Source organism: Amblyomma mixtum, chromosome 1 (assembly GCF_055824585.1).
Source record: "Amblyomma mixtum isolate Tamu chromosome 1, ASM5582458v1, whole genome shotgun sequence".
Classification (NCBI taxonomy): Eukaryota; Metazoa; Arthropoda; class Arachnida; order Ixodida; family Ixodidae; genus Amblyomma; species Amblyomma mixtum.
The window spans coordinates 204,290,093-204,302,675 of record NC_143012.1 but is presented as its reverse complement, the minus strand read 5'-3'; the positions used below and the strand labels follow the sequence as shown (position 1 = coordinate 204,302,675).

At 47.5% G+C, this 12,583-nt stretch overlaps 1 protein-coding gene across 1 annotated transcript in view; it reads right to left on the bottom strand.

Annotated features, from left to right (window-relative positions):
* Positions 1-12,583, bottom strand: part of Prp6 (pre-mRNA processing factor 6) — a 30,221-nt gene that overhangs the window by 5,007 nt on the left and 12,631 nt on the right. The window contains exons 12-20 of the mRNA XM_089562368.1: positions 11,055-11,180; positions 10,335-10,502; positions 9,700-9,814; positions 8,340-8,518; positions 7,524-7,645; positions 4,548-4,641; positions 3,289-3,453; positions 2,312-2,488; positions 810-1,011 (exon numbers count right to left, since the gene is read on the bottom strand). Of these exons, the coding sequence (XP_089418494.1) occupies positions 810-1,011; positions 2,312-2,488; positions 3,289-3,453; positions 4,548-4,641; positions 7,524-7,645; positions 8,340-8,518; positions 9,700-9,814; positions 10,335-10,502; positions 11,055-11,180 (1,348 nt within the window). The remainder of the gene's footprint in view (positions 1-809; positions 1,012-2,311; positions 2,489-3,288; positions 3,454-4,547; positions 4,642-7,523; positions 7,646-8,339; positions 8,519-9,699; positions 9,815-10,334; positions 10,503-11,054; positions 11,181-12,583) is intronic.

Sequence of the window (12,583 nt, the reverse complement as noted above, 5' to 3'; positions counted from 1 at the left end):
TTGCCACCCCAAACCAGTACTGCAACTACTGTCCTACACTGTTCTTATGATCAATGGCACATCTCTACCAATCCTAAGCAATGTTGCTACCACCCGTCCTGCAAACAGTGGCAGATCTCTGACACTAAGCCAGTACTACTCCCATTCCACACTGTTCTTATGATCAATGGCACATCTCTACCAATCCTAAGCAATGCTGTACTATTGGCCTGCACTGTTCCTGTGAGCGCCAGACGACCGCTTGAAAATGAGGCAAAAAAGACTAAGCGGGCTCGGCTGCCCGAGGAACGACACGAACGTCTCGTGAAGAACAACAGGAACGTCTCACAAAGAGACGCCGCCAAGCTGCTGAACGACGACAGTGTGGAGCTACTGAAATGTCAGTAAACGAAACTGCTTTCACTACGTGTATCCTAGCCTAGCTGAGCTAAGTCACTGCCAATCTCTTTAAACCAACACACGTTAAGCCAAATCAGCAGAGTGCATACTGGAACCCATGCCATCACCAACAACTGATACAGTAAAGATATCAATATAGTAAAGCTTTTGCTTCTCAGTAAAGTGTTCTTCCTGTGCTGTCTTCAAGGTTGTAGATTGGATGAGTATCTGGCAGTGAAAACAGGCCTTGAAATATTATTTATCTCTCCACTATTCCATCCACACAACACATCTCCATCTCCTTTCTCCCAGCTGTGCCAATGTCGTCACACGGCCTGCCCAAAGATATGATGCACACTGCACAACAAATATAAAAAGCAAAAAGCAAGGAACCAAAGGCAGCAAGGGGAGGAGTGTCATGCATGACTGACCTTTCGCCATGAGGTTGAGGGCGATCTCCCTGAACCCTGCACGGACCTCCACCCGGACAGCCTCAAGCCACAGCTCGGCGCATCCCGGGTTGCGAAGCCGGGCCTTTTCCAGCACTGAGCGAGCCTTGGTCAGTGCACCCGTGGACTCCTCCAGCCTGGAGAGCAGCAGCCACAGGGGGACAGATGTTGGACACTTCTTGAGCTGGAAAAGAAAAAACATGGGCGAGGGTCAGCTGAGCAGGATCACGGCAGTTCCACATGGAAGAAAGAGGCATGCTTAAAGAGCACAACAAGGACTCTGCTCATAGCCAGCAGCCTACTCCGTGAGGAAGCGGCTGCCTGTCAATGTGGTCAACTCTGCACACTGCACACTCAGCACTGCTTCAATTCCATGCAGAAATGAACTGAGAGGTCATGATGTTCAGGAAGCGGTCACAAAGAAAACTCTCTGCTACTACGTATGGCCTCATTGTCATTCCGCTAAATGCCCTTTTCATTCCATGCCCCAAACCCTCTCCCTCCACTGCAAGCAGTGAAAGCCAAGCAATGCGTGACCTCTCTATTGTCGCTAAGCATTCAGCGGAGAGTCGACAGCATATTATGTTTTTCAACGTGCTGATTGGTGGCTGCACACCATCTGTGAAGCATTTTCGGTGTTGATGCCCCCTGACAACTTTTCCCAAAAACCACTCACACTGGCACCTCACAAGCCTAGAGAGCCACTTAATGTATCTTACAAACCTGCAGAAAAGCCCGAAAATGTAATGCCGTCAAATCAATCTGAGAGACATAAAAATCCAGGAGGGCACTTTGTCGACCTAAAGTGCGGTGAGGGTGAAAGCCTTAAGCGTGGTGTTGCTGCTTGTGTCACTGAAGTGTAGTTAAGATGTTAAGCCACATGACAGCGTCTTGCAACGTTGCCAGGGAGTCCACAGTATGCCATCACTCATTCGGCTGTACACCTTGCTCATCGGTAAAGTGGTTTTTGAGGAAAGGAAATGTATCTGTCTTGCATATCTCGGTGGACACCTGAACATTGCCATAAGGGAAGGGAGGAAGATGGGGATGAATGAAGATGCCTAATGACCCACCTTTGTTCATTCCAAACCACTGAGCTGGCATGGCGGAGTGGTTAGCATGCTCATGTCACACTCCGGAGAACCTAGTTCGATTCCCCAACTCGACCAATTTCCTACTTGGTTTTATTTATTTATTTATTTTACTTGGAGCATCACCATACCATCCCTTTAATTGGTTGCATGGATGCTAGCCAAAGTACAATTGGCCCGCTTGAAATTCGCACACTGTGACATCACGACCATTTCAACCAACTGCAAAGCGTGACATTTTCTGTCGACAACTCCTGCTTACAACGATGAGGCATTAAAGGCTTCCGCCTTAACAATCAGACAGACTGACTAAGGGCCCAAGCACTGTTTCACCTCTGCTGCTATTCATGCGTGCACACCGTGGCGGACTGGATGCACTGCAGTCACACTCACCCCCTGGTTGTAGGTGTTTCGTGCCTCATCGGTGTGGCCCTGGCTCTGCTCGATCTGCCCCTTCATCATCCACAGCTGGGGGAAGTCGGCGTACAGCTTGAGCCCTTCGTCCAGCAGCTGCAGGGCCTTGGGCAGGTCCTTCAGGGCCCACTCCAGCCGCACAGACTTCATCATCACCTGCACACACAAAGACATCAGGACAATGCACGTCCACATGGGCAGGCCTTTTGCCACCCTTCACGACTTCTTCTCTCACCCACCCAAATGTGCTTCACATAATTCCTGCACTGGCTTCACATGAGGCAAGGACACAGGCCATTTCCCTTGGTAACAACGGCCCCTATGTAGCAGCATTGTTTGAGCGTTGATGGATTCTTTGTAGGCCTGTGCAAATATTTTATCGAATAGTAAAGTATTCGATATTCAATTCGAACTGAATGTTTGGTATTTGCAATCTCGAAGTATTCGTCCTGAGCAAATAACGTTTCTGGATCTCTTACTTTGTACTCCAGGATCGCAACGCAGCATGTGCACAACCACGCACACAACAGGTGCCCCTTTGCGACACCTGCCGCGGGTTGGCACTGGGCGCGTGGTGCATACGCCTAGCAGGTGTTCATGAAATCACTTAAAAGCACTAGCTGCACAACAATGCAATCGCAATTAAGACTAACACATGGGATCTCACAGATAGGTCTTACGCCCACCAAATATGTTGGCTCCGCCTGTAGGCCAACTCCCTAATTTCTGATGGCCACTTTTGCAGGCATCGACACAGCTTGAACGAGTGCAATAAAGTTCAGTGCATTCTCTCTTTTTTCTTTTCATGTAATGGCCTAGTGTGTTCGTAGCTATTCACCATGTGCCTTTCTTAAGGAAAGCAGCTGCTCAAGCTGAGCATGTGCAAACAGGGCTCCAAAGAATGCAAAGTCAGGGGAAAGGCATGGAGAAAGAGAAAGAGACAATGAGACACTGACCCTGGCGGTGGGGGCGCTGGAGCGTGCCTTGGCAAGGAGCCGACGTGCACGCTCAAACTCATTGTTCTCGCTCTCCAGCTTGACGGCAGCCAGCCAGATCTCCTCGCTGTTGGGGTTCGCCTGGAAGGCCAGCGACAGGATGCTCCGTGCCGCTGGGATGTCACCCTGCCAGAGGGAGAAGGAAGGGAGGAAGAAAAGCACGCCTTGTCATGCCTGGTCTCTAGACTCTCAATGAGCTCACAGTTGGTCAATAAACATTCTAGTATTTTTTTTTCCTCAGCTTTCATTCTTCAACCTATACAACATCCAAACTTTTTTTTTTTTTGTCCGGTTTCCAAACTTGGGTGGTCGACCTGTACAATGCATCAACCAGTATGCAATTAGATACTGTAAATGAAATCTGATAGAGTTCCTCTGAGTGAGTTGCAACAGGAATGAATGCTGCACTTATTGTATACACACACAAGCAGAAAACACATTTCGCCTAAGTTGGGTGGTCAATCTGTGCAACGCATTGACCAATTTGCGAGTAGATAAGGCAAAAGAAATCCCTTGGAGAGCAGAAATGAATGCCGCACTTATTGTATACACACACAAGGAGAAAACAGATGTTGCCTAACCAGATCACAGCCACGGAAGAGCATTGCATGGAGCTGCTGCAAACAGGAAGTACCAAGTTGGGCACCAGTTAGGCATCACTGAACCTTCTCCGAAAGGCACTCTCGATAAAGGTGCGGTATTCCTGGCATGTTAAAGGACACCACTTCACGAATATCCTCCAGCAAGAATTTTTTTTAATGTGTTTTGAAGAAGCTGAGTTATCTCTAGTCAAAGTTTAAATTTCAGTGTTTTCAGGCCTTTTCCCTATTCCTCTAGACCCTTTTTGCATGCTCAAAAGTTGGTGTGCCTCGTGCGCGAATTGCCCGAAAGGGCACAGCTTTCTGACCCGTCGAAGTAATGTTACAGACTGGCCGCGACCACGGTAGCTGCAGAACGCCTGAAAGAAGCCAACACTCAGCCAGAGGCTTACTTATGCGAGCCTCACTAGCCTTCCCTGGCTTTCTGCTACCGACAGTAATCAGGTTCACCTTGACTTGTGCTGCTTCTTGCAGCCCAGTGTGAATGCAAAAGGGCTACAAGTTTTGCATATAAGGTCATACAGTGCACTCTCCATAGTGCAAGCTCAAGGAGTTGAAGAGTGCTCATGCAGTCGGTGCTCAAACGGGAGAAACAATATGCGGCAACTGCCCACTACTCACGGCCATCCACTTGGACTTGGCACCCATGAGCCAGAGCACCTCTGCCTTGGGGCAGTGGGCCACCGCTCGCTGCAGGAGGGCCTCCAGGGTCTCCCTGCAGAGGACAAGAGCACCAATGGCACCAATTGACAACGGCCCCTGAAACTCCACCGTACATCACGGACAATGCTGAAGATTGACAGTGATCGACACAGGCCCCAAAGCAATGCCAGGAACTACAAGTCAGTACAGGCCTTCTGGTAAGCATTCACCACTCCGGATCTTTCAACAGGTGCAGATAAGCATGCATGCTGCTGCCACCACAAACATGCACCGAAGAATTCGTTGACGTTTGCAGTCCAATCCACCCCAAATACAGGCACCATGGCCGAATAAAGAACCTGCAATCTTGTAACAGGAAGCAGCCAAGGCAGTGATGCAGGTCAACCGGAGAATGCACACCAAAAAGGCTGAATGCGAAATCAGGAAGAAAGAAAAAAGGTACAGGTTCCTTTCCTGTTTCAAGCATAACGTGAGGTGGTTCAGCACGATTTTACATATCCTATCACTCACCCATTCACGCAAAGCTTTGCATCTTCTATCATGGTGATCTACAACTTCGACAGCAACACTTGTGCCAGTTTTTCTTCGCTGGCCCGATTTCTAACTATATACGCCCTCACAGAGATTCATGGCACTTCATCAAATGAAGTGCAATGTTGCACTTCATTTCTGATCCACAAGTATGCAGCAGCTCAGCCACAATCAGCAGCAACTCACAGTGGACACCAACTACTGATTTGTTCCGATAGGTCCAATAAGGACAACAAGGTGAACAAAGGCACACAGATGCAATGACTATGCTTGGTGACAACTTGTTTTGGCAATCAAAAGAAAGGTAGAGGGGCGCAGCGCCTGTAACTGTGTCACATCGCCGATAGTTCGGCTGCTGCCAGGCATGTTGTTCGCTGCACGATTGATTTGCTCCGTTGACGGTGTAGGTGGTACCATCTATGAAAGCTTCGTGTAATCAGACGTACTCAAAAAAATTTGCTGTATAAACAGAGTGTTTTTGCTACTACTCCCTAATGTTGAAAATGTGGAGTTATGTTAGAAATATGCCTTAGATAATGAGTGTTGTGAATAGACAGTGTTTAAAAATAAAACTATTAACTGCAACCTGGGATTGGCTCCTGCAGCGAAGAATGAAAGGGTGTGCTTCAGCTCTGTAGCTGGAATACAAAGTTGCAAAGTATAGCACTGTCAAGGGTTCATACCTGCTCTGTGCAGGATACAAGTGCTACAAGAAAAGAGCAAGTTCAATAATGGACCATGGCAACACTTCGTAAAATTTATATAGAGTGTACTGTTTTAAAATCCAGCAACATTTGATTGTGCTTGCCAATGAACAGGTAAGTGCCACAACTGTTAGTATATATAGCAACTTTCGAACCTTCGAAGAACTCAAATATCGTATTTAATTAAGCAATTTGCGAACCTTTTTTTCTTCAAGTAGGCTTCAAAACGGGGGTGTGCAAATTTTCTGAACATGCCCTAAAAACAATACAAAGGTCATAGCATGCAATTATAGTATTGTATATTGCTGCCTATACATAGACCCCCCCATCTTGCACCCCTCACTGGCCAAAAAAAAAAGGAAAAGTTCACACAAAGTACAAGACGCATACATCGTCCCACCCCGTCTCACGTGATCTAGTTCCCACTGAACGGCATGATGGCACGCAAGCAGCTCCAAGCAATAAATGCGCAACGACACAATTGCGAAGCCAGCAGCGAGATGCAGAGGAAAAAAACGGTCAATAAACCGGCGCTCTCGCGTGCGGCCCGGCTGACTAGCAGCGAACCGAACAGCAAACAGTTCGGCAGTTACATATTCGGGTGCGCACATAACTGCTCATCCGGGAAAACGACCTGCAACTCGCACCTTTCGCAACCGCACACAGAGACGCGGCCGCGCCAATCTTCCCAAGCCTGCCCTGAGCACACCTGTGTATATGCTGGTGGTCTGATGCAACAGAGAGCGCATTATGCGAGTAAAAGATTTCTTTCAAAAATCCAGCTAAAAAGTGGGAGGGTTAGCAAATTATGCGAGTAAATACGGTACTTCTGAACACTGAAAGTGCAATGCGAAATGAATCAAATAGCAGCCACTATTGGCAAGGTATTCAAAGTTTAAAATATTTACGCACCACCAGCTCTACCTTTAACCGGAACAAGTTTAGCATGCTTGCAGTCCGTGAGCACTCACTGTATCCTCACTCCTCTCTCGCGGTGGCAGCGTTCTGTGAGTGCTAACCCTCAAAAACTTCTAGTACCAGCACAGTCCCCAGATGCATTTTTGTAAAAGCAAAATGCAATGACTCAATGCATGTAGAGCTGCTACAGAAATAAATCTGGCACCACTTGGAGCAACACAACTATTCAGAGATCCCCTTCATTCAGCAGCAATTTCCCGAAGAACTCGGACCAAAATAAAGCCAAAGATGGATTTCCTTCATTACTGAGAAACCCTGAAAGCAGAAAGCCCAGTAGACGCATGTGGATGAATCACAGCTCATTTGCTGAATCAAAGATTATACAGCCATGTAAAATCCAGGTTCAACTATATTATTACGCCTGGCCACAAAGACCATAGTTCTGTAGAGAGCCAAGAAGATAGGCCTGCGCAGCGATTCTACCATCGTGCCTTTTCCATGCGTCGAGAAACAAGGTGAACAAGCTGCAGTTGGGAGAAAAGGAAAAAAAGAGAAACAAGTCCATGGGGAAAGAGCCAGGGAGCCAAAGAACAAAGAAGGAAGCAGTCAGTTAACATCGAAACTCACAGTTGATTACTTTGTCGTTTCTGCGCTCCATGCATGCGCCAACAGTACCTAACTGAGGCAGCAGTTAAACGACTGCTTACGGAGCTCCACAAACATAGTACGCTCACATGACTGGTGCACGCACATACGTCAAAGCCAGTGAAGGCCTCATCACCTGGTGCCGCTGCTCTTCTCAAAGTAGGCTGCCCGCAGCCAGATGCTCTTCTTGCTGGGGAACACCGAGAGGGCATGCGCATAGATGGCACGGGCACACTCCTGGGCACCCTGGGACGCCACCTGTGGTGAGTGTTGTGGCACAAGGGGATGAAGGCCAAGCTGTACTCTTCAAGCCAGGTCATTAAGAAAGAATTTCATTCCTGGACTCAGGAATTAAGAAGTCATACCAGAGTAACAAATACATAAGCAATCACAGCAAGCCTGTTTCCAACTCTCACCAAATTCACCGTCAGTAAGCAAGCCTGTAACACCACAATACAAGTCTCGTAGTTTTGCGAGCTCTTACCAGCTATGCTTTTCATCCTTTGCTCAGCAATTTAGCTCACTTCAGCAAGACTTTCCTGCACAAAATTTGTGCAAATCTGTTTGCCCTATGTGCATGACTAATTAGGAAATGCCACTGTCGAAGAAGAAATTCCTGCAGAAGCACTGCGGAATACAAGACTCAACCTAATTTTTGCTTAGTTTTGCACGTTTTCTCCAAAGTACACAACCTTAATCTGTTATCAACATTTTAAATGATGGGTATAGCCCGATCTCGATAGTAAGCTGGTGCTCTAAAACTCAGAATTTCTATCACCAACACATCACTATCAAATCTGAACCTGGGGTAAAAAGTCTGCACGTATTTGCAGGCAGTACATTACTAAATCAATCTGAAGCCTTCCCTGCCCTGACACTAAAGCACTGATAAGAGCTACAAGCTTGTTTGCCCTAAAGGTCAGTCAGCGTAAAGAGAGCCAGCTCAGCGTACAGCCTCGGCGTCTTCCATCCAGGTGTGCTTGCGGTCCTCATCCTCAACGCCGATGCCCACCACCGTGCGGATGATGGCCTGGCAAGTGAGGATCGACTGGGACTTCTCACACTCCACGGCGTCCTTCAGCCACTGCTCGCGGTTGATCTCCACTCCGTTGGCACGCAGGGATTGAATGGCTGCACCAAACAAGAGGACACACACACTTGTGCCTGAAACACTGTACAGTCGCCGACCGATTTTTCGTACTCGGCGGGACCCGGAAAATGGTCCGAATAATCGAACAGTCCGAAAAATCCGCGAACTTAAAGAATAAACATTTCTGCGAAAAACCAGCTTTCAAAATCGCAAAAATCACCGCTCCCCATGTTCCCCCTACAAGTGATAATATTAGACTATCTGAGTCATAGCCATGCTTTCTTCATGTCCGCACCCTATCACATCATGATACCAGATAGTGCGACGCGGCCGCGGTCATGCGGCAAATGAATGCACTCGCTGCACGAAGCAAGAACGGTCAGTTTGCATGGGGCAGTGACGTTCGCGAAGACCGAGCTAACCCATGGGTAACCCTCAGGCAGACGCGAGCAGAAGCGGGCGCCTCCGAATGCGGTCACCCCCCCCCCCTCTCCGCGCACAGCGAGGGGGGGGTTTTCCATGCGATCATGCGTCCTTTGTAGGCCATCTCGATGGCAACGGAGAGCATTTTATTATCTCGAATGGCAACGATGGAGAACAAAGAGCCAAGCCTATCCAAGCCAGTCCGATTGCGCCCGTCGAGCTTATTCCGTTTAAATCCCAGATGGCGCCTTTCGCGGTGGTGGCAAACGGGTTGTTTGTGACAGCGATGCCTGCTCGCGTCTATATTAGGCCAAAATAACGAACTTTCGGTTGAAAACCGATCATCACAATATTGTTGGCGTCTATTTTAGTCCGAAAATTCGAACTTTTAGACTCCACAAAGTCCGAAATATCGGTCGTGAAAATGTACACATTCCTATGAAATGCACGACAGTTCCTAAGCGAAGTCCGAAATATCGCGCTAGTCCGAATTATTGGAGTCCGAAATATCGGTCAGCTACTGTATATATATTTTTGAGCAACTGTTGCACCAAAACTAGCAAAAGACCACAGTTGCAGCGACTTCTTATTTATGTCAGGTGACCTCGATAATCTCTGCCACATGCTTCTGGGCAGAAGAATGATAACACAGTGGTGTCAGTGAGTTCACATGTACCAGCCACTTCTGTTCTTGCTGGTACTGATAATTTTACAAGCCAGCAAACCCCTTACGATCCAAAATAAAATCAACTGCCTCTCCAAAAGTGCCCAGCGTGCAGCCGAGGATGGCACGTCTTACCTCTGTCGATGATCTTCTCCACCATGTGGGTGTTTCCATTGGCCTCCTCCAGCTTGGCGGCTGTGATCCAGATCTGCCGGTCTGTGGGAATGTTCTCTCGAGCCTTGTTCAGAACCTGCAAGGAAGATCAGCCACAAGGGGAGGGGTAAGCACAGGAAAACACACAACTGTGCGACCTGCGCCAATGATACGATTGTCTCACCATGTCCCTAGCTTCCGTTCATGGGCTATTTTAGCTAGTGACTGTGCGTAACTGACACTCGGTAGCACACAATTCAGTGGCATACAATTCAGTGATACCAACCTTTTTTCGTTAAAACCGAATTTCAGAAAAATTGAAGTCTGTGTATCTTTATCGGCAACCCCTACACGCTATTCTGCTGTGTCGGAAGAGAAGGAGTGTTTCGGCTCTGTAGCCTTGGCTCCATTGGCAAAAAACGTTGTCACAGAGCATAGACAGAGCTACTTCTTCAACATGTCAGTGCCCGTGAGAAAATGGTCTACTGGTTGCACTACTGCTCTATCCGTTACCCGCTTTGCGGGCTCAAGTTCACCCAGTAAACAGGCCGCTTTCAAGCTCATCGACCTCCCAGTTCTACCACTGACGCTGTGACACCGTGTGAAGACGCCAGTACCTTGCGGGCGTTGTCGTAGCTTTCCAGTCGGGCCAGTGCCAGCCACAGCTCGACACTGGTGGGGCAGCACTCGACGGCACGGCTGAGCAGGATGCGGGCGTCCTCTGGCTCTTCCAGCTCCACGGCCGCCTTCCACAGACGCACAGAGTTGGGGATACTCTCCAGGGCCTACGCGGGGAGAGAGGAAAAGAAGGCAATCGACCACAGCATCCCGCAGCACATTTTACTCTTTTACCGACGGCAGTGCATTAAGCGACAGGCTGTAGCACAAAAATGGTGTCAGGTCCCTTGGAAGGCAAAAGTAGGTTTCGAATTGTTTTATCCTTTTCTTGTCAAGGATATCATCGAAACAAACATTCCATTCAGCTTACATACATCTTCATCCCAATGTTTTCAGATGCACAGTTGCTATCTGAGGAGACCACAACTTCTCAAGGTAACTCCTCAAAGTAAAAATGGCGAGAGAAAACATTAAGCTGTAAAGACTGCTATAGCGAAAAACAAGACACAGCACACTCCAGTAAATTCCAATAGCCGACTTAGTTGAACAGATGGTTTGGTTCGATCATCACCAGGTGTTATTAAAAGGGCCTCCAGTTCCAAAGCTACATCGTTCGAACAAATTTTCTGTCCCTTTTGAGTCCAAGCTACCAACAGCCAACTGCAGTACAAAGCATTAAGAAAGATGCAATAAAGAACGGGCGGGAAGCGGTAACATACCTTGCGGAAGACCCTCTTCTTGGCCTTGAGCTCACTCTCCAGGTCGGCAGCCTTGATCCACAACCGCACCGAGTTGGGGATCTGGCGCACGGCCTGCGCTATCACCGCCTTGGCCAGGTCTGTCGGCTGCACACACAACGTCAAAGCCAGCATGAACGCTGAAATCCAACAGGGGATCAGAAAACACACTGCATTTACTCACATGAACTAGGACAACCTGCTTTTTCAAAATTGCGCTCTTTGAACTCGAGCGTTGGCTCATATGTGAACTACGGTCAGGGCAAGGTGAAAATTCAGCTATGTACGTAGAAAAGAATGCGCAAGAATGGCGCCATTGATGCTACTGAGTCACTGTTTACTTGTCAAAGATTTCATGAGCCCCTTCTTTTTCAATACAGACACGCAGTAGATTCTCAGATAAGGCCGATGTGAAGATAAGCATGGAGCAACGCCATGCCACGCCAACTGTGGCCTCGTTGAAAAAGCTAAACTGTTCTCGGTAACTGTTCGGCAGATCATGCCTCCCGAATGTTGGTGACAGTTCTCAGGGCAGCATCCAAAGGGACTGACAACTGAATTTTAAGCACCCAATTTTTTGCGCTGCAATGACAACCTTACTGCCTAAAATCTCGATTTCACAACAGTTACATTAGAAACACTGTTGAAGAGAATGCTTCCATCAGTGGATACACCTGTTTTAATGCATCCTGATAATGTAAACAGAGCTCAGTGAGCAAGATTATTATTGCGTGTTGGCAAAAGTGATGAACACAAAGGTGATATATAGACCTAGTTGCCTGACATTAATCAGACAGCTTTAGTACAATGTAGTGCCCATTTCAGTTTCAACGCCCAAGGTTGTTACGGCACAGTAACAGATGCCATGTCAACAACATTTTCAATGGACCGAGGTTCCCGTTTCAAACGAGAAGTGCCAAACACTGTGGTGCCATCTAGTAACAAAAGCTGAAAGCTCTTCATCAGCAATCAAAGAGAGCATTGTTTATGATCGAAGGGAGCACTGAAGAGCATGAACTAGGATAAATGTGATGAACCCTCGCAAAAAAAAAAAACAATACTACACAGTTAACAATAAATAAGCAATCTTTCCTTTGAGATCTGCTCGTGTGGTGAGATGCACACCATTAGTGGCAAGTTTTCACCATAGGATGGCGCTTCAGCTTGTTTTATACAATTTTCAGTGCCGAATTAAAATTAAAAATACTCATTTCTTCAATTTTACAGCACTCGATTCTTACAATATAAGGCAAAATCTTTCCATTTCCACCAAAATCTCATGACATGCTTCTGCCAGTTGTCAGTCTTTTTTGGGGCAAGCAGTGTCTTATATGCAGAGGTGTCAAAAAATGCATGATGGCCCTCAAGTTCAGGGGCACCAAAAAATGTGTGACGTACTGAGGAAAGCAGCAAAGGTGCCTCTTAGCATGCTGTAATAATGCTAAGCTTTTCGTGCACAATTGCTGTTGTTGACACACAGCATTGGTGACACTTTGGAAGTTGACGTCTCA